The sequence below is a fragment of the Pararge aegeria genome, chromosome 14 (assembly GCF_905163445.1).
Source record: "Pararge aegeria chromosome 14, ilParAegt1.1, whole genome shotgun sequence".
NCBI lineage: Eukaryota > Metazoa > Arthropoda > Insecta > Lepidoptera > Nymphalidae > Pararge > Pararge aegeria.
Genome location: NC_053193.1, coordinates 11411906 through 11435719, shown reverse-complemented (window position 1 = coordinate 11435719; position 23814 = coordinate 11411906). Strand labels below are relative to the sequence as shown.

At 36.0% G+C, this 23814-nt stretch overlaps 1 protein-coding gene across 1 annotated transcript in view; it reads right to left on the bottom strand.

The window, feature by feature from the left end:
- The window catches only part of LOC120629098 (pro-resilin), a 31722-nt gene extending 14830 nt beyond the window's left edge, over nucleotides 1-16892 (bottom strand). Inside the window, exon 1 of the mRNA XM_039897858.1 lies at nucleotides 16716-16892. Coding sequence (XP_039753792.1) covers nucleotides 16716-16720 — 5 coding nt within the window. The 5' untranslated portion in view covers nucleotides 16721-16892. The remainder of the gene's footprint in view (nucleotides 1-16715) is intronic.
- Between the last annotated feature and the right edge of the window lie 6922 nt (nucleotides 16893-23814).

Below are 23814 nucleotides of genomic sequence, written 5' to 3'. Positions count from 1 at the left end.
GCTTAATGTCGGGATAAAAAGTATCCTATATTAGTTCTAACACTTCCGAGAATATGTGTACAAAGTTTCATGACTTCGGTTAAGTAGTTTTTGCGTGATAGCGTAACAAACAAACTTACATTGTCATTTATAATATTAGTAGGGATAGGGAAGTAGGGTATGAGAAATGCACCCACGAGTATCAGTTATTGAGGCCCCGCTTATGAATCCATATATTTTTTTTTTGCAATTCTAACAAAATATCTGTACTTTGTTCGACTGGAATATAAGGAAAAGTAACTTTAAATTTATATATCTTTTTTATAATCCATTTAAAGTTAGCCCTTGACCGCAATCTTCTAGTAGTAGTAGAGTTTTGTGACAGAGCTCCGTGAAAGCAGCATTGTTGCGATGCTTTGTTCCGGTGTTCTTAACACATGTGGCTTAGCACCTACGCCTCAGGTTAACGGACACAGGACAGCATGTGGCAAGACGTGAAAGGAACACGAGCATGACCTCCAAAGTGTCTTATGGACACTTACCATCAGAGTCCCACAAGGCCTTCTGCATGGTCCTTCAATTACAATAAAAAAAGAAAATACTTCGTACGAAGTGCATTCTAAGATGGAAGCGAGCTTACCTGATAGGGTTATGGCAGTTATATTAAGCAATTGCATTAGACTATTTTAGGGCTCGTTGCTTAATGTTTTAGCGGAAGAATTATATCTATCACCTCACAAAAGTGGTTTTTTATCTACTGAATATTAGACGGACAGTGCTTTTTGTTTAGTATACTTTGTCATATATTAACTGAGCTCATATAGTTAATCGATGTTGGAAAAAGGATTCAGATAAAACAAATTCAGTTCATTACACATAAAAAAAGAAAAAAAAAATCGTCTTTGTTTGTGAAATGACGTTGTTATTTTATATCGCTTGCAGTTTAATTTACGAATAAATTTTATGTGTTTTTGCGGATAAGAGTAGATACTTACGTAGTATTTCTTTAATAAAAACTTTTTGTAAGTGATTATTCTACCATAATATTTTATGCGTCCTAGATACTAATATCGTACTGCCATCTCCTATACGCCGCCTAAAAAGGGGTAAACCACCACGGCCGCGGCAGGGCACACACCATCTCTCTTTTTATATAGAGTTTTTAAATCCTCTACGCCACTATAATGCTGTTTGGCAACGTATCACTCTTAATTCACGGATGTTATCTGGGAGTTAGTGATAATAAACCTGGGCCGACCGGTTCGAAGGCACGGCCAAATTCAATCCTCCAATGCTTCGATTAATAATATACCAGACGTCATTTATAAGTGTTCGCGAAAGAATTAACTCCTGAATTAAAAGCCTATTGGTATTAGTATTAGTATAGTATATATAAGGAAAAGTAAAAGGCGACATACAAACCTTCAAGATTTTGAATGGGAGTGAATATCTAGTAGGCTCAAAATCCTTCAGATGTATCTCAATAAGTTCAAAGTTTGTGTAAAGCGTAAGCTTAAAGAAAATACCTATTAGAATAGGTTAACATAAGCAATAAAGAACTTCATAGCTAATGATTAAATTACTGTGAGATGGTGATAACAAAAAAAAGCCCGGATAAGATTGTTGGTGGCTCTTCTTAGAGCAGGGCGGTTTGGAACCCTCCTAGCTTTAGTTATAAGCTAAAGAATGTAGTAATTCCCGTCACTTTAAAAATATATAAATGTGTTTGAAAGTTTTATATACATTATTGCCTGTGATATATATGCGTTTATGAATAAAGAATTTTTGAATTAGAATTTCAATTCATTAAAGATCTGTCGCCATTTTTTATTGAACCAACTACATACTTTGAATGCTGTACAATAAATAGTACAAGGCAACCGTCTTCGAACAGCATCCCCTTTGTCACGCGATGCATGTTTAGAAGCTGGGCGTGTAACAATAGATAAATTCTCAAACAACTTACATAGGAATACAAAAGCAAGTGCTACTACGCGTGCCCGAGCGGATACGTAATTTCATCTAGCATTTCTAAGTCCTAACTTTATGATACCTAGCAGAATCGCAACAATCTCGGTGCTATTTTATCTGTTTAATCCGTCCAATTCGTCAAATTTGCACTTTCTCGTACACTTTGCTGTATACCGTTAGGTCATTCAGCGAGATCTGAGACTGAAAACTTATTACCATGCTTATTTCTGCCGCTAAACAGCATTGTTGCACTGATGTGTTCCGATCTGAAGAGAGTGTTCCGATTTGGATCAATAAAGATTTTTATCGCAACCGCGTTGCGATAAAAATCTTTATTGATCCAAAATTAAATGAACCATTTACAAAATTCATTATAAGTTGCACAGTAAAATATGACTACGGTGCACGCATTACGCATTTGCGGTGTTACGCATATTCAAGTTTTTTGGCCACATCTCAAGGAATGAGGGGTCGATTGAACGTTTGGTGGTGCAAGATACCTAGCAGAATCGCAACAATCTCGGTGCTATTTTATCTGTTTAATCCGTCCAATTCGTCAAATTTGCACTTTCTCGTACACTTTGCTGTATACCGTTAGGTCATTCAGCGAGATCTGAGACTGAAAACTTATTACCATGCTTATTTCTGCCGCTAAACAGCATTGTTGCACTGATGTGTTCCGATCTGAAGAGAGTGTTCCGATTTGGATCAATAAAGATTTTTATCGCAACCGCGTTGCGATAAAAATCTTTATTGATCCAAAATTAAATGAACCATTTACAAAATTCATTATAAGTTGCACAGTAAAATATGACTACGGTGCACGCATTACGCATTTGCGGTGTTACGCATATTCAAGTTTTTTGGCCACATCTCAAGGAATGAGGGGTCGATTGAACGTTTGGTGGTGCAAGTACAGGTTGTAGGATAAAGGGCAAGAGGGCGGTCACCTACTCGTTGGACAGATACAGTGAAATCGCTGACCCAGACAACTGTGGTGGAATGTTTACGACACGCTACTAACCGCAAAAAGTGGAGACGACTCGCGCGGGAAGCCGTGCAATCCAATTATGCCTAGCGCCATGAAATTCATCTCAGCAGCCACGACCACTCTGCCAAGAGTGGACGACTAAGAAGAGAAAATATGAAGCCAAGACATTAAAGGCACATGAGGCTTAACACCTATTCCTCGGGATGATGGACACAGGGATGCGAAGTGATGTTGTGTTTATAGGCGATGGTTTTAAACTGGCCAACTGGTTGGTCCATCAATCAAAACGCTCCAGTAGATATCCTTTCCTTAAAATTGACGCCATGGTTCCTTAAGACCCTCTATTTAATTTATGCCAGAACAACAATCTTTAGTTATACCTCTTACGAAGATTAAAAATCCCTACTAATATTATAAATTCAATGTAAGTTTGTTTGTTACGCTTACACGCAAAAAATACTTAACCGATCCTCATGAAACTTTGTACACACATTAGGAAGTGTTAGAAGTAATATAGGATACTTTTTATCGCGATATTAAGCTCGGTTCCTTTGGGAGAGGGGATGAGTGTTTGACGATTTTACACCATAACTCCGACAAATTTCAAACGATTTAATTAATTATTTTTGTACTATAGAGGTTATAATATGTGTTTATTTTTGCCCAAAATGTGGTTGGAGATAGAGGACAGAACTCCTCAGCGCACAGCCGCAACCCCCTCATTTAAGGCTTACCGATACTGAATATTTACATTTTTTTAGATCTACAACTACATTTAACGCCACATAAAAAAACAAAATCAAACGCAGACGAAGTCGCGGGCAAAAAGATAGAAACCTACAAGATTTAAGTTTAGCTGTAAAGCAATAAATTAGTAAGTATACCCAGGTGTTTTAAAAGAAATAGGACGTATTGTATGTCCATCAAAGATGCAAGCTACATATATGCCAATGCCAATTTTAAAGACACTTTCGGACATATAATAGGTATTATTGGACTTTCTAGTAAATCACTTTATCCAGCTACTTAATGAAAAAAATACTCCAAATCACAACGGTGTCAGAAGGCTGGGCTCGGGTCGGCAAGGGTGAGGTAATGCCAGAGGTCACTGGAAGGTCGAGCGGCGGTCACGCAAGCAAATTATCTTCCCATGCCATGAATCAATTTAGTTATTTAGTTATAATAAAATTCTTGTTCGAAATAGCGGATTAGATTTTATAAAGTTGCAAACTGTACCGCGACCTATAATGCCAATGTGCAGTTTCCTTTGCAATTTAAACAACCCAAACAATAAAATCAGTAATTACATATTATTATTTTTTTTTTTACTTTTTTGTAAGTTGAATTTTGTTCTTGTAATATTGTGCTACAAAGACTTTAAGTACCTATCTTATTACTAGATGTATAAGATCTAACCTATCTTTTTAAATAAACATTTAAAATAAGCGACAAAAACATCACAAAATCAGGCGAACATAAGTAACTGCTGATTTAAATACTGGAGTCATACCGAAGATAGCTTATTCTTTGTAGTGGTATTTCTCGCAACTATTTATGTAAAGGATATTTTATTCTTCGCTGTATAGTAATAAAAAAAATTAAATTTGGCCTCTCGTTAAAATCTGCCTTCCGAATCGGTCGCTATGAAAGAGACACTACAAACAGTTAAAAGACGGACTGGTTACAATGAATGATTGCGGCAGGGAAATGATAGCTTGAAAAAAATATTAATTACAGACAACACCGAAGACAAAATACCTTCAGGCCGATCCCTGCCGAGATGGGCTGGGCAGTCGAAATAGTCCAACTCGAGCCGTTTCTCTACCCAAACCAAAATGGCCTCCGATAGAAGCTGATGGAGACAAATTATCTGTTCAAATCTAAGAGAGATACACTGAAATAATTCTGAAGTTGAGCAAAAAATGTGCCAGAAAACTAACGTATCATTTCTGTTCCTCCGTTTAAAATTTTCCTAAATGAGTTGTCTTGAAATATAATACCTTGCAAGAACGATTATTTCGGGTTCCAGAAGCCGTCAGAAAGAGCGTCATTATATCAGAAAAGTCGCAAACTATTAAGTTAACGCCGGCCCAGCGGTGAAAATCTTGGCAACTTAAGCCACTACACGCCGCGGCGTCATTTATAACGTGACACTTAAGAAGACAAATTATGTTTATTTTTCCCCTGAAACTAAGCTGAGACTGGATGTGAATATTTTTGGAGTCAGTTTCGTTCGCTTTGGTAAGGGACTAAACGTAACCAAATGTAACTCAACATCATTAACGTGGCGTATTCTGCTAATTAGCAAAGGACGCTCTGTTTAAATTTCGTCTAAATAAGACGCTGTCTTGATACCTACATAGTCTCTAGTACAGTTTCAGCAAAGCAGTGTCACCATAGTAAATGCTTTGCTGAAACTATTGGCATGCATTCGTTAGAACTCGGTTTAATTTTCCCCAGTACAATTTGTTGCACATTCAGGGAAGAACTTTGAACTTTCAACGAAATATGTGACCATGTCTCTGGATGAAACTCACGCTTGCTTCGAAGTACCCAAGTTCTAGCTTATTTGGCCATTAAAATTACTATTATAGAAATGCATCCATATCTGACAAAATAGCAGAAGGAAAGTGTCCAATGATATCTACTTAACAGGTAAATTAGTTTTATTGGTACAAAAAAAAGAAGGGACAATGAGCTAAACTACGAAATTGAGGGTTTAACTGTGCAATTGCGTAATTACTTATACAGAAAATTACTTTTAAATGTAATGTGAATGTGATGTAATTTCCGAAGATCATTAAAGAAGTCCAAGCGTATATTTCATTGAGCTCAACAAATCAGACCCGGGGAGGGGAAAAATTAAACCCAACGACATTACACGTCATAGAGCAGAAATTGGATATCGATACGACGGATATATTGCCCGACATAAAAAGCTATGCCGTCTGGATTTCTATCCATTTCCGACAGACCACTTGTGAAACGTATTTCGGTATCCTTTTTATCTTTTTGCAGGCGCGGTGCGACAGAACTGAAGTGGCAGAGGCACCGAGCTACTTCGCAGCTCATATATCACTTGAAGCAGTAACTGCCCTGTTAACGGGCCATCTGTCACCCTCGTATTTCGCATCCACTATGCCTCTTGACGTGTCAATGTCCTGTATTTACCACGGATTGTTTGGGAGATTTATGACCTGAATTTTTACGTCTGTATAAAAGGTTGATTGGGAATTTCTCGGCATACAACACTGCAGTAAAGCGGCACGATACGCCAGTAGCTAATAATAGCTAACTGGATTAAACTAAACACGCGCTGCTTTCTAACCTACTACAAAATATAAATGTTATACTTAACAGATTTTCTACTAGATATACAATAAAATATATCTCAATAAAAAACAAACGTCGAACCAGTCCAGAAGAAAAATCAGGAGTTTATTCCGACAAATTGACCGAAATATGACCAAAGTAACAGTTTGAGTTATATATATCTTATCGAAAGATTACGATTTACGCCTACCTCATAAAAAGTTCTTTGAAGATTATTTTTACAATTCTGGCACGAAGTTTACACCACTGTTTTGTTCCTAGTTACTGTGAAATTAAAAACATTGATAGTTACACAAACTTTTGAACGTAGATAGATAAGGTAAATTATCACTTCGCGAAGTGAGCTTGCTTACGGTCAGCACAACACTAAAAACAGTTGACCACATAATAAACAAGAGCTAAAGTAGATAACAGAACTTATGTAGATACTTGTCATTAAGGTCGCGCCCAATAATAGCTATATGACTTTTTCATTTATTAGTTAGTATGTGTAAGTGATTTATTTAGACATTTTAAAACTATGAATTCAATGGCAAATACACGATTTATAATCATCATTATCAACCCAGGGCCATTACCGATCCACTACACGGCACGGTTCTCCTCTCAGAATGAGAAGAATTTAGGCCGTAGTATACACCACGCTGGTCAAGTGCCGATCGGTAGACTTTACAAGCCTTTGAGAACATTGTGGAAAAAACTCAGGCTTGCAGGTTTCCTTACGATGCTTTCCCTGGACGTTAAAACGATATTTAATTTCTAATAACGCACATAGCCCCGAAATGTTGGAATTAGAGGACAGTTAGCGGCCGGGGGCCCCTGAAAGAGAGCCTGAGTGTTTAACCTATATTTAGGCTATCAGTACTTAAAAATATTTATGTTTGTATCCATTTTCACTATAGAATGTAATCCATTGTTTCTTGATTTTATAATTACCCTTAGAATAATATACTGAATATAATTGAAACTAAATTATTGGATTTTTGGTATTATCTGAGCCCGCTTACATTATTGTTATCGAATACTTACAAAAGTGAAAACGTAGAGAATTGCGCTCTTCTTTAAAGTATACCCTTAATGACTAAATACTGCGAAGCTAGTGATCTGTATTTACAAACACTGGGTTGATAAGCACCCATGCAAATGAGATCATACACTTTATGATTCGGCGGAATCATATTAGGAAATTCTCCATTATGCGATACATATTAAAAGGAATATATTTAATATGGAAATTTTAAAACTAGGGTAGTGATTCATACAGGATTTTACACATACCTATTAGTCTAACCAGAACAGCATCAAGAACAAAATGATATAACTAATTGTTTACTAATTTCAATAGCGGATAGACCTTTTTATTACCCTATAAAATAAGCACTTGGCTGCAATCACACCTGATGGTAAGTGAAGATGCAGTCTAAGATGGTGGCGGTCTTACCTAAACCCGCTGTTATATTAAAGCCATACTCCTAGTCGGTAACTACGCAACATCGTAGCGGAACGCTTAATTGTTTTGCGGCACGCCTTTGTCGGTAGGGTGGTAACTAGCCACGGGCGGAGCCGCGAACCGGAACAGACGAAAGAAAATACTGAAATTATAATTTTCAAAATTATAATTTCAGTATTTTTTTTCCCAAACTCGGGCCTTTTAACTACACTTACTAACCGACAACGCTTACCACTCCGCCAGGGAGGTCGTCAAAAAACCTTTTTATTATAATGAAAGAGTACAGGATAATATGATATGCCTGACTTCGTAATTAAAAGGGGAACACAACCATGAACCGAAAGGTGGCGATAATTTTGCCAACAAAAACATTCAGAAGGAAAATTCCGACTTCAATTTCCCGTGCGGGCGCGCGGTGTTAAAAATATGCAGACACAAGTCTGTCTTAAAGTTTGTAGAAGATATGTTGGGCCAACCGCACATAAAGTAGGATGAAGCCTAGAAGGAAAAGAAGTGGGTAATGATTTAAGTAGCTATAAATAAATTAACTTAGTTATAAGGACCGAGGAGTTGCTGGATACCTGCGGCACGAAACCGAAGCGTGACACACAACGCCAAGAAGTGGACTTCCATCGGTTTTGATTTGATGGGTTCACGACAAAATAACACTTAGCTGTATGTACCCAGTGGCGTGCATTGCATATATGCAAATAAGCAGTGCATACCCTACCCTCAGGGTCTTAAAGAACCTTCAGATAGGACCATTAAAGTTTTGTAATTAAAAAAACACTAAGTAAAAAATATATGAAAGCGCCATCTAGTAATGAGCGGCCAAACTTCTAGGTCAAGTGTCGCTAGACAGGTGACAGCGCAACCAGCGCGCGCGAGGCGTAGGTATAGCTTATAAAATAAAAATTTCTACTTCGTATTTTAATTTTTAACCGTAAATGCTAAACATTTACCTTTTAAAACACGTAAAAATACCTATATTATCATTTAAATCTCATGTTATCGATTGCAGGGTAAATCAATTATTATGAATCACTCGACATATGACGCCATCTACTGTTGCATAGAAATATCAAATAAAATAAGCACGCCCAAAGAAAGAATCGTTCTGCTAGATGTGTGCGTGCAAGTTAGTAGTGTGTGTCGTGTAATGTTATAATCGTGCGCTTGTACTTACAAGATTAGCATCGGTCTTGTGTGAACAGTTTCATTCATAAATTCTCTATGTATAGGTGTCTATAAGCACTGCTTACGGAAGTGGATAATCAATTACGTGTTTGATTTTCTTATGAAAAGTATTCCAGGAATTATTGGAAAGTGAGAAAGTTAACAATAAATATTGTTTCTATTTATTGTTGACATATCAAAATAAAATAGCGTTCGTACCCATACTTACAAAAAAATTAAATATTTTGACTAATTTCGATTGCAATATTATCATTAGCATATTCAATCGCCATTATTGTTTACCTTCGAACAATGCTCTATGGCGTTGGTGATAAATAAACGGTTAAAGTGCATAAATTCAGCAACTTATAAAAGTTTGAGTAGTGATAGTTTAATGTGTTAACGTTATTTTATAGTTTATTCATTCATTTTATAATGAAAGCATATTCGTGCGGTATTTGTTTGGGTTCAGTGTGCCTGGAAAAAGTACTTAGAGACAACTTTAATTTCTATCCCTTTATCGTAAAATTAGAAATCATTCGCAAAGGAAGGTGTGTACCAATGTTACAAATATCCACAAAAAAAGGTGATAAAGTAAAACGTATGTGTAATAATAAATATTACGAAAACTATTCTTGACTAAGCGGCTTTGTACACACCAATCGATTATTTTGCTTTCCTTTTGTTTTATTGTCCAATATACGTAAAGTTTGAAATGATAGAGGATATTGTGATATTAATAATTTTCATCAAGACGCTAAAAACATGTTGGAAAAAAATATTATCATCTTCAGTGTGCTTAGAAAATGCTGCCGAATGGTGTGTCATAATTTTGTGACGTAAATCAGGGTATGTACTTTTATTCAATTAGCAGTAGATAGACGATAGTATTAAATCAATCAAAAATATAACTTTCGTAAAGTAATTTGAATATAAACCGACATATCTAAAATATAAATTTTACTTTATGTTTGTGCTGAACACCTTGTGCATACCCTGGGTCCAAGGGCTATGCACGCCACTGTATGTACCTACCTGCCTAATCGGTAATACATCGTAACAATGGGATCGTTAGAAAAAGATTAACTAACAACTAGAGTAGGTTCATTATTTCTGACGTAACATCTTATCGCAATCATAAAAACAGCGCAAAATACCGGTTATTGGAGGCATTCTGCTCCAAGTTGACGTAAACATCCTTGAGAATAACCAATTAACCAAACATGGCATTGTAAAAAATCAGTTCATATTTTATGGTATTTGTTTGTATATTCTAGCCGTAATTCAAATACCTAAGTAATTTTCTATTCATATATGTTCCCCTATTTATATACCCCGAACCACCGCGTCACATCGCAAATTTCCATTAATATTTCGCTTAGTTTCTTTGTGACTTTTAATTTTTTTAGAATAAATCTAAGGAAATGATAGCGTTATGTTAACAATAAAGAATTGGCGTACAAAATGCAAGAAAAGATTTCTCAAATCAGACTGACCATATAATTGGCGTGTTCAAACAGAATAACTACTCAGCTGCAGCGCAGGTATATTATGAAAATTAAGCTTAATTTGCTACACCCCGCGAAAAGCAGGAGAATCTGTATGGTGTAATTTATTCAATCTTTATACTCCACACCAAATAGATCTTCGGAAATGCACCCCCTACGCACGTTTCGCTCCAATACCGGAGCATCCTCTGGAGATGTTGACTTTTAACAATGAATAATTGTTGTGACAAATTTGATTTGAAAAAACAATCTCAAATTTGACTATCTGTTTGGTGTGGAGTATAAAGATTGAAGAAATTATAAATTACACCGTACAGACTCTCGTGCTTCTAGCGGAGTATAGCAAATTAAGCTTAATTTTCATAATATATCAAGGAATTCCGCAAAGTAACGCATACTTCTATCCAATATTCAGCTTTGGTATATTAAGCGTTGGTATTATATAAATAGATGTACATTTCAATTACTCTTGTGAAATGAAAGTTTTGTTTGATTCATCAATTGATTGGTATTCTTTTTGCTTTACCTACCCATAATAAATTAATACGGAATATCTAATATTTAGTAGGTAAATAGTCCATTATTTATAATTTTTATGATTGTCAGCAGATACATCGTTTCAACTCTTTAGATTTGTATCTCAAGCAAATATAAAATGTAAAATCGGCCCATATCAGCTCACATACTGAACCACCTATTCATAGACTGTAAAACCATTACTCTCCTGTAGTCAAGTAAAACTAAGGGCAATCTCTTACTAAAAAAACTACCTATCAGCTATTCAAAGTCATGACCTAGTTCTTTATAAGTTATATAAATTATCGTCTTTCACCACCTTTAAGCTGCCATTTAATTAATGGGGATCCTATTAAAAGTTAACATAATTTATGTTCTAATTTAAACGTTGTCATTTAAGCCTCGGCCTATATTTCGGTACTGGCAATGGCTTTCTTGTTAATAGTTTTACATTTTATTCTACATAATTCAAGAATGAAAAAATGCATTTTTAGATACTCCGTCTACCTCAAAAATGGTCTTATTTGACGTGATTAACGAGAATCAATGCAACATGCAAATAATACAATGTTGCAGACCGATACCGCACACAGCTGTGCGCCTCGATTGTACAATGTAGGTAATAGCGTGGATTTTCTTATAAGTGAAACGACTAGGCGGCATCTTTGCGCCATTTGAGTAGACTTAAGTTTATCACTAATGCACTGGTATTTAAGCAATCCACTTGTTGCAAGCTGGATAGTTACCAGGTACTTTTATTATTCATCCTCATTTTAACATAATCTCCGCAACGAAAAAGTTATAGTCAAAGATTTATAATGTTTGAGATGCTTTTACCCCTTAATTGGCTTTTACCCATTTCTGCATGTTAATAGTGATTTAGAGACGTGGGTGTCCCAAAAATGCAGCCTCGTTGTCTTACTAATTAAAAAGCTTGTTTGATTTGGAAACAATTGATATTTAGTTTGAACAAGTTTCGTTTTCGCTTCAGTAAATTGGCCTGGGAACGCTTTATATTATACAACTGTTTTAGCAGTATCGTGCAAGTTTGCACGGAATCAATCCAACTTAGAAGGCACGCACAGCCACGCGCCTCGCTTCTCTACAGTCGTGACGCTCAGCTGAGTGGAAGATCGAACACAAGCGGTCAATCACATCAGTCAACGTCAAACAAGGAAACCGCTAATTACCTGGTAGTTCAGAAATTAATCGTTCCCAAAAATAATATCCGGGACTTATTTAGTCCTTTTTTATCAAAATAACTGTGTAGTACTAATCGGTGTCGATGTAGGCGCATATCTAGGATTAATACTTATCTGTGGTTTATGGTAAACTAAAAGAGCCATGCCAGTATTAGTGCGAGGGCTAGCAACGCAGGAAAACAAGAATTTCAGGTAGACCGACAAGTTTAAACAACAATAAAAATATATGGCAATAATAGATTCATTTTACAAATGAAAAAACCTTAAAATTATTTGAAAGATTGATATTTTATCTGTACCTCTAGGTACGATGCGCACTGAAAAACGCAACGTTCGGGTGAGTGAAAAGGATAGCATGTCTAAAACTTGCCTAGCTGAAATTCTCTCTCGAAAACATTGCTAGCTCTTAGAATATATAGAGTACCTACCTAACGCGGATGAATAGACGTTCAGTTTGTTTCAAACGTTGAGACAGCTTGACAAAACGGCGCGGAAGAGATTCAGACAGAAAAATTATACGGTTTACTACTATTTCTATTGGATTTTGAATAAAATATGAGGAAAGGAAGATACGTTGGCAACATTATATAAAAGTAGTTTCAGGTTTAACTTTTTCGCCTATTTTTATCCGCAAATTTATTGTGGTAGAAAAGTTTTAACTGATATTCTCGCAATTTTCAAGAAGGAATTTCAAACGCCAGTTTTCGTAACGTGTTGTAGAAAACCATAAAGACAGTACTATTATTGTATTTAATAAATGTAACTCAATATACGCAGTAATATGAGATGAAGAAGAGAAAAACCTTAGATAAATAGTAGCATTTTATAATCGCAGTAATTAGCATTAAGTGGTTTCGAGGATACTATACAGCGACAGGCTATTTTCATCTTTCTCTCTTTCTTATGTTTTTTTATGCCCGATTTGATCTAATATTATAAATGCGAATTTGTTTCTTGGGCCTTCCTTTACGCCCTAACTAAGCAGTCGTCTTCATTTATGGCATAGAGTTAGGCTCAATTTATACCGCCATGGAATGGAATGGAAGCGTCAATTTCGCTGGAATGCTCGAAAATTCTCGCGCATTACCTACTGCTAATTCGCGCGACTACGCATTACTTGCCTAGCATGGATCTTATTTTTATATCGCTCATTTGTGTGGCAGAAGGAGAAGAAAATTATCGAAAAATGAATACCTAACCGACTCCCCGTTCGCGCCACTTCCTGCGGATTCCACAGACGGCGCCGACGGTATCTACGGGAAATCTCGAGAATGCGCAAGGATTCCCCGGAAGACGCGCAACCTTTGTTTGGCTGCTATTTAGTTTGTATGTTATACAATTGACATAAAGTTCATTAGGCTATGTACAATTTCGTTGCAAAAGGAAGATTCCATTCCATTCCAAGGACGGAAAGTAATATAAGCTACTTTTGGTACTGGAAATACATCGGATCCCCAAGAGTGGTTAACAGGAACATTCGAATTTTTCCACTTATGCCCTTCCTTCACGTCCTAACTAAGCACCCAAATTACTTATTCACCGCGGTTAACACCGCGGGACGCAGCAAGTTATTTATATAACGGGAACAAATGTACACGTACCTATTAAAATCATACATGTGATATTATGTTTGAAGTACGTATTATGTAAAATTAGCAAATTTTTTATTGATTCACTTGCCGGATTGCGCCATAAAAGTATCCTATAACATATCTGCATTGCCTCATATATCGCAGGGACGTAGTATCATTCAACTGTGTGCTGTAGACTTGTAGAGTATTTTGAACATTTTGGTGGGACGTGACTTATGTCTATTTGACTCTACGTCTACGGCGATATTAGCAAGCTGTTGTTGGCGTACTGCCATAATTGTATCGGGCACTGGGCTTTAACTAGTAACTACACTGGAAAGGAAGTATTCCCTCACATAGCTAGACGTTTTTATGACCGGTAATACGCCGTCCGTGTACTCCAATGTATTTCGTGATATATACGGCTATCTAGCAGCTCAACTATTATATAATAGTTGACCTACTAGATACTCGATTCACATGGAAATAATCGCACACAAATCCTAAACTCTACACTGCTGTTCTTCAACAGGTCTCAAGCGATTCAACTGCTGGAAAAGTTTTCTTGGGGGTTTCGTACATTTGTGACCTGCGGCTCCCCGTGACCTCAGAGTAGACAATAATATCCAGAAATGAAGATTCACGTCAAAACTGTCAATGAGATAGCTACTCTAACAATGCAACAGTAAATTAATACCTTAACTTAGCTTGCAGCAGCTCAATGTACCTAAAAATATACATATAATGTTATAAACCTACACTACAATAGTGCCACTAAGATTTAATTTAACATTATAAAAGACGGATCAGAACACTGAACTAGCCGTTCTACCGAACTGACATATCGCGAGGGATAATTATTGAGAGCTGACTTCCGCCAGACACTGCTTGCACCATTAAGCGAACCACGCCGGCGCCGGCCGCCGGCTTTCCTAGCCGGCGAGGCAACACACACATTAATTTTAAGGTCAAACTGTAAATAAATTGCTGAGATGAGATTACTAAACTAACGGATACGATACTTCAAGACGTACGCGCTTCACTGTGAATAGCCGACACTCGACTAAATTAGCACCTATGGCCGACCATAAAACATGCCTGACAGTTACTTATAATGTCGTCAGTTTCCTTACCACCTACCAAAACTGCGTTGGAGTTGCAGTTGACGTTCAAAATTCACTTATTTCAAGTAGGTCTAATATGTGTAGGCCTACCAGTTCGGAAGGAGCTAGAAAAGCAGCCGGGAATAAACTCAGCAGTCGCTCTTGTCCAACATCAAGATTTTTCTACTTAACAGTCAATTCTCTATATATTGCGAGAGATAATAGTGCAGCGGCGTGATTCCAGGCCAGCTCGTCATGACATTAGGACATTAATGCTCATCAGACAGCCAATCCATGTGACATTATGTCGCTCTCCTTATTTTGATACTTTCGCCTACAAAATTTTGTTTGGCATGCTAAAATTTGTTATTCTTCGCAATTGTGAATTATGGAGTCACTTTTTTTGTATAATCATAATGAATTAAGCAACTAATCTGGCCCGCCTGATGGTAAGTGGGAAACCAGGCCAGAGCAACCTAGAACACATCCTAAATAGTGTACTGTACATCCGTCGTGTCTGTACACAGGCAACCGTCAAACCAGAACACAGCAATACTGCTTACCAGCTTAAAAGACCGGTAATACTTCCCTGATTACCAATGTCACAAAGAGCTCTACTACTATCAAATAACACTGAGACCTGTCAACTTTGGTCCCAACACTGATGAACTCATGTGAGAAGATTTGCGAAATAAGTAGAGTTAGCAACAAACTTAGCTCAATAAAATTATAAAGTTAATGTGGCAATTAGTTGGATATTCAGTTTGGAGGGCCGATTGATGTTGCAGTCCCAAGGTGCTGGAACAGCTATAATCAAGAGAGATAATGTTGACTGATGGACAGAATGTGTGTTGTGTGGTTTTCCTCAGCACTCCATGTGAGCAAATTCCTATGCGATCTACCTTGAGTTTATCAGTACATTTGTACAGGACTATTAAATCTTCGAGCAAGCTTATAAGGGTTGTATTAGATGGTTGGTTGGCAGAAAATGCTTTAGCATTAAGCCCCCCTTTGAACAATTTTTTGGGTCTTCCGATAAAGTTAACAGATAACATAAATATATATTATAGACAGAAGCTTCTCTAAGGAATGAAGATATAATATATGTGCAAATTTCCTAGCACAGGCTGCACCAGTAGCCAATAATTCCTGGAGCTATCAATAAATGGAACCTAGGACCAAGAAATCTGTTGCAACATAAACTAAGCATGCTTGGATCTAGATGAGGTAGTTTAAGCAAGCATTATTATTACTTAAAATTTAATTATATATGTATCCTTGTTTGACTCATTACTTTCAGAGGTCAGAACTATTTTCCTGGTGCTAGACAAATAAATAAAAAAAAAAACATTGCAATTTATTCACACACAGCAGAAGTAAAACTTCTGAAAAGAAGCCTACGAGAGATTGAAATGGATATAAAGTCTCAGGGGTATTAAGATAAATGTAATATATTATATTACTTATATCACATATTAGTCAGTGTGTATTCTATCTCATTCTTTCCTATACATTTATGAGTTTCTTTCTTTATCGTGACGCATTTTCTCTCCATCAAGGTACAAATAAGCCATTTTATAGAAGTTTCACTTCAAAAGTCTAGTAAGTTATGTGATGCTATAAAACGAAAGTATTCAAGTTTGTAATGGTATAAATGTTACAATTCACGGTGCAGGTGTAGGAAGCTTCGTGGAAAAAATCACTTCCACATGCGTCACGTTTAAGGTCATAATAGGTATTAACTACTGAGAAACATGTATTAATTACGAATATACAGTTATTCAATAGGATGAAAATTGCTTTGAAAGTATTACTAATTTAATTTAACGTTTTAATTCTAAAAACTTCGGAAATAGAATAAATAAAATACCATAGGCAAACAAAGTTATTTGATAATAAGAGAAGGAGAACTCACCTCATAGCATAGGCTTAATAGCAGCTGTAGGTATCACGTATTCTTCGTCTAATGGTTATTCACAAGGTCAGCTACGTGGAATATCGAACTATTGAAACAGCTATTTTTAATAAAAGTAGGTTTGTTCAATAATATCACACAACCAGTAGATACCTACACAACAACAAGCTCATAAGTTTTGTAGATTGTCATTATTGACATTGACACTTGTCATTTATGATAAGATTTGACGTAACGTGGTATGGCACTGGGTTCTAGCTATTTTGAGCATAGGTTCATGTGGACCACAGAAGAAATATATACTACAGAATAGTTAGGCACATAGTGCCCAGCACTGGGAAAGTTGGTCACATGTTTTATTAAATTTAAGCACAAGTTTTCTAAAAAGTATATTGACATAGTTACGTGTTAGTTTTACGTTTATTTCACTTTATCTTAACTAGTGTTATAAAAGCATAGCGTAAGAAGGTACTCTTACGTACTAGCTGTTGTTATTTGTCCCTTTCGGGATAGGCGAAGATTGATTACTTACGTCGTCTTACTAATCTTTAATCTGTGATCGAGCGTGTTACTTTATAATGTATAATTTTTGCCCTTTAATTTTGAAAACTAATTTCGATTTAGAACAGAACTCAATTTTTGTTCTCTGATTGATTTTTGAGGCAGTTTAAGATTGATTTTATATTTGTAAGCTCACTGCAGTATAGGATAAGAGCTTAATAAAATGTATGGCAGTTCAGTGACCTGAGCCTTAGGTAAATCGAATCCAGGAAAAAATCTACCATCACATATCGATCGCATCACATTATTGTTTTTTTACATTAACTTATATTCTAGTTGTTACTTGTAGTAAACTAATGAATTATTTAAAAAAAAAAACAGATTTTCAAGATAGTGTACATTATTCTACTAGTCAAGCTTTCATACAGGTATCAAACCCGCATGAGGGAGTTGTGAAGAAATATATAATCCACAATTCTGTGGCGGCGGTTATCTTGGATCGATTTCCATTAAACATACCTTAGAACTTTCGTATTTATATATAATACTAGTACTGATGTGCGACGTAATCCTATAACAACTGATTTGACAAAATTTTGCACACCGTATTCTGGAGACAGCTGTTTAAGGGTTATATTTAAAACCAAGGAAAATAGTGGTTACGTTGGGATTAAAAAAAACGGAATACTTAAAACGGAATACCTAAAAGCTAACGGAACCGCTATTGTTTGGAATACAATAAACATAAGCAAGTTAACTAAAAAGCTCGTAACGATGCAGCGACGTCCATTCGTGAGCATCTATTGGTTGAGACCACGATGCGACTCATACTTAGTTAAAACATTCAAACAGATGCAAAGCTGCATGCTAGAAGTAGGCAAGGGGTATAGACAACACAATCCTATTTAGATAGACGCTTGTCGTTCGCGTTTACTAAAATATCAATGACAGGAATCTACATAATTAAAAAATACGCTTTTACGAAAAGGCTTTAAAGTCTTAATTCGTGGAATGAAGTTTAATTTTGGGTTTGCTTGATCTGTCTATTCAATCCGTTTAGGAATTTTGCTATACCGATTGCAACAGAAAGGTTTTATACCTACCTTAGGTATACTTAACAGACATAATTTTTGATGAATGACATGTTGAATCCAGAGCCGGGCCAGTAATAAGTACATGTGTTTATCTGTAAATAAATTCTCAATAATGGCCCGGAGTTCGGAAAAATGGCGTTCTCCGCCCTCGTGCCTCGAAGAATACGTTAAAAGCAAGTGACAACCTAATTCTGAGAGAGTTTTAAAGATCTTGAGTTTGCAGGCACTTAGGATATTAAACTGGTCAGTTGTTATAATAATTGTTACAAGCCCGCAAACCCGCAGTGAAATAACGTTATTTTAAAACCTTCCATGTGAGAAAGGGCCTGTCCCTATACGTGGGACATTATTCTAAAATAATGCATACGTTATTCATCACAAGTAGGTATTTAGTTAATAATAAAATTGCCCTTTACGGCCTTATATTTAGCGGTACATAGCGTTCTCTTCCTGCCTGGAAGAGAACGCTATGTACCGCTAAATATGTACCGCTATTCGTTAAGTTATTAGTTTTCCAATATTTCTTTTCCTACATCTTTACTAATATTTTAATGAGAAAATATTGTATTGCTTGTTTGTTTGGATCCATTAGGATCCGAAAGTACTGACAGGACTAATATTAATCATTTAATCGCAAAAAGAAAGCTTAACTATCACGAAGTAATATTAGTAAACAAATTGGTTTGTTAAAAAAAACCGTTAAACTGTTAAGAATGCAAGGGACAGGGCATGTGCAACGCTTGAAAGGCACGAGAGCCCCAAAGAGGTTGATGGAGGGGAAATTGGAGGGGCGTCGATGCCGAGGACAACCTAGGGGTCGGTAGAGTGATGGAGTTGAGAGGGATATTAGGGTATTGGGAGTTTGGAGCTGGAAAGGAGCAGCTTCTGACCGCCGCAGATGGAGAAATTTGCTTGACCAAGCCAAGGCCCACCCAGGGCTGTAGAGCTTTGATGATGATGAGAAACTAGAGTGGGTTGGTTACCAGTGGCGTGCATAGAGGGTATGCACAAGGTATGCAGATGATATAAAATGAAGAAAATCTCCAGTATGAGTTATAAATACTTGAGGGTAGGCTTTTTATAACTCTAACAATGCCTATCCTTAAGTTTTTTATAACTCGTACTGGAGATTTTCTTCATTTTATATCATCTGCATATACTGTGCATACCCTCAATGCACGCCACTGTTGGTTACATTAGTACCTATCGCAGTATTAACTATAAATCAAATAAATACGTTTGATGATAATGAAAATACTTAACTGATAACAATTGGATTTAAAAGTTATCGCGAGTTTAAATATTTAAGGACTACACCTAAGCAAAACAGTTGTTTTCAGTTTTTTTATTCTATATATTTGACGGCCGATTGGCGCAGCGGGCAGCGACCCTGCTTTGCCAAGTCCAAGGCCGTGGGTTCGATTCCCACAACTGGAAAATGTTTGTGTGAAGAACATGAATGTTTCTCAGTGTCTGGGTGTTTATATGTATATTATAAGTATTTATGTTTATTATTCATAAAAATATTCATCGGTTATCTTAGTACCCATAACTGCTACGCTTACTTTGGGACTAAATGGCGGTGTGTGTTTTGTCGTAGTATATTTATTTATTTATATATTAAGTGAATTAAAAAATATATTTTTGAAAACCACAACCGATTTTTATTTGCAAGAATTCAACACAAAAATAAACGTGACGTTTTTACGCGCGCGAAATAAATTTCTAACATAGCTATATTACATACAGTGGAATAAGAGAGATGACAACATTTAATCTGCTATTTGACAGTATTATACAAAAAATATTTAATCATTAAGTAAGAAAATTAGATAAAAATGTAGCAAAAGCTTAAGTTTTAATTTTTCTTTCCCACTTTGGTAGCTTCACTATTTTTAAATTGAACTACCGGCGGCGACGCCTAATGGAACCAGCCTCCGCCAGACAGGTCGCATCAAAATGAAAAGGTCGCTCGACTTTCCAAGAGAAACCTTTTCTCCTAAAGAAACATGAAAATCCGCCAGCCTTTTAATTTAAAGACAAATTCGCAGGGTATTAAGTAGTTATTTACAGTTGTAATGGTAAGAGGGAGTTAATAAATAACTCCCTCTTACCATTACAACATTAAAAAAATGTTATAAGTAGCTCTATTTTTTATAGTATTTATTATATTGGCGGACGAAGTAGACGGCCTGATGGTACACTGATGGTAAGTGGAAAACTATCGCCTTTAAATAGAGCAATACTAGTAGCAGTAACGACAGTTAATGGTTATAAATATATTAAATACATTGAGTCTGGTGGGAAGCTTCGGCCGAGGCTAGATGCGTGCCTAGACCTACAACAAAGACGTTCCGTTAAGCGTTTTAGCATACTGGCAAGATACCACGTGATTTGTAAATGATAACTTAATTCACTAAGTATATCTATAGACTATAACTGCCGTCTAAATGCAAGTTAGCTTGTTTCCATTTTAGACTGTGTCGACTGTCGTCACTTACTACCAGGTGAGATTGCAATCAATTAAACAAAAGAAAAAAAAGTTATATCCCTGGAAGTGGAGGGCCTTGTCGAAAACGTGATTGCTTAAAATAAAAAAAAGATTGTCAAATTTATATCTTAACATGACCGGATTCGACTTAGCTTTCACCTTCAACTTATACGTAAGATACTTTTTATCCTAAAGTTTCCTCAGGAATAAAATCAGCCCGCTTTATAATTTTTTTTAACAGGACTTTAACATTTTTTGTTTTATCGAGACTCAATTCTGAAGTCAACACAGACGAATTCGGGAACGCTTCCTGTGTATTTTCGATTTCTCCTGTGCAGATTAGTAAGAAATAATAATATCGATAGGCAATCTACTGCAAAATTAATGTTGATTAGGGAAGTTGAATAAAACAATAATTATCAAGCAATAAGAAATACCGATGAGGCGAAATATTTCCGCAAATTCCTCGAGGCAAGGTATTTTTACTTCGAACGCGTCCGTTGATGTGCGAGAGTTGGACGTGTTTACGATCGGCTGGCAATATTGTGCGTAGCAACTTAATGAAAAGGAAACACCCGAAAATTACTCGGTACACAAACTTCGCTTCCGGTAACGTACAAAATAATTTGCGATTAGAAAAATAAAGTTCCAGCTAAAAAATTGTGTTTTTTAGGGTCTCAGCATGGAGAAACGAAATTCTGGATGTTATACTTTTACTAAAACTATGAAGTATCGCTTTAGAAAGGAAGATAATATATAATTCAATACCTTTCTCACTAAAATATAGTTATTCTAAAATATAGGTATTCGTTATTTCGTTGTACAAAAAAAAATGTCAAAGTTACCTTTACCAAAAACGATATTTGGAGAGGGGACACCAAACCACCCAAAAAGTTATAACTTCTATTCGATTTGGACAAATTACAAGAATTTAGGATGATGATGAACCTAAAACAATATTTATAATTCTAACGTAAACTGTAATTGTGACGAGGCATTTACACGACAGGTGTAAGTGTGTGTGTTTGCTGTAACCATTTTGCTGTTGCTATAGTAATCTGCGTTCCCATTTTACTTAAATGAACTTCCCATTTTACTGAAGTGATGGTTGTAGCGTTTAACAAACCACTTTTTACTAGGGCTATTTCCCTAAACAGGTGATTTCAGGAAAATCTATTGAAAAAAAAACAAAAAGTTTTAAATTATTATGAATACTGTGTTACCATTGGCTTTATACCAATTTTCAGGTAGAGTAATTATACTTTGTGCGTTTGTACATAAAAAAAAAACATACCTACTCAGTTAATTGATAAACACCTATTGAGAGTAGGGTAAAAAGAACAAAGAGCTATCGCGCTTTTACAAAAGATTTTAGGTAAATCAAACTACAATATTTGCCGAGAGGTTCTGTTAAATACTTGGGTATTTACTTGAAGAAATGAGAAATAAGTAATTGAGCGATTTAGCTATTCTAGCTAGAAGCATGTTGGCATTTGATAACCCAACTAGTTTAAATACAACGTTAAGTTTGCTAGCATAACAAAGTATACTTTTAAAAGCTTACTGGGAAAATCAAAATAAATCTACTTCAGGCGAAATCGTTTTATAAAATAAAGTTAATCCTATAACTCAACACTTTGCAGCCCCTGAGGAGAAGTGAGCTATAGATGGAGAAAAATGACTATAATTCAGTTTGCTTCGTACAGAGCATTGTTTTGCCGGCATTGCGGGTGTACCATTATCTACGGGTCGTGCAGTAGGTAGATCCGGAAACAATATATTACATCCGATAGAATAAATTTTACGGCGTAGCCATCTATGAGGTATTTTCAGGAAACTTAAGAAGTTATATGGAATCTCTGAGTAAAATAATATCAAAATATAGGCACGGATTCTTCTGGTATCTACGTATTAAAACAAAGTAGGTTACATACTTTACTTTTTATCGCACATGTTACATACTTCAGTAAGCCTCTTATTAGTAGTTTGCTTTCGGGTGAAATTAACAGATAAATGTATTGAAAAAAAGTGTGATAAAATAAAACTCTCGGTGCTATTACTCGACTCATCCACGTATCCAAGTAATACAAGGGCCATCTTGTATTACTTGGATACGTGTTACCTATTATTAAATGGAAACCCATCATCCATAAAAAGAGCAACACTTCGCAGGGCGTGCAAGGAACACGCCCTAAAAAGTGCCATCTTGTGTCCATCGACCTGGCGTGGGTGTTAAGCATCATGCGCCTGTTATTACATTGACCACCACGCTCTTTTGCCCAGAGTCCGGAAAATATCAAAACAACTTGAAGCAAGAAATAAGCGAGAGGATAGTCCCCGAATGAGCTCTGTCACAAACAGCTCTACTACGACGAAAATTCACTCCAACTTTGTGCCATCGTATCACAAATCTAAGTATTAACCCCTTAAAGAAGTTGTTAGATCTTCACACTTTAATAAGCATCCAATGAAATTTATTTCTGGCATAGATTTAGTTAAAAGAACGGAGAGTAACATAAACTAGTTTTTATTCAAGGAAAACAGAAGGTTCCAAGGGATTTGTAAAAAAACCGTAATAAACGCGGATGAAGTTAAATAATATCAAAACAAAGGCACGGTTCTTTTCAATTTCTATAAAATTTCGTTGCTCCTTTTTGTGCTAAATAAATAGGTTGAAAAATCAATTGAAAAAGAGCCTAAAGACACTAGCCCATGTTAATGACGTGCACAATGTGTTAAACCGTGCACAAAAAATCCGCGGGGTAGACTACAGAGGTGATGCGAAGTTTTATCCTCATGAGAAATTAACTCTTCCATTACTTTTAATTTACCCGACGCTCGCAACGGTTAATTATTTCTGCTACTTCCGTGAAAAAGTTAAGTGAAGTATTGCTTTGAAGCCGAACTTAGACGCTTTTTACTGTCATAATATATTTTCATAACTATAGCAGTCGCTTAATTTTGAACAAAAGTTTCCATTTTTACTAAACATATAGATGGGGTTTTTTTGTAA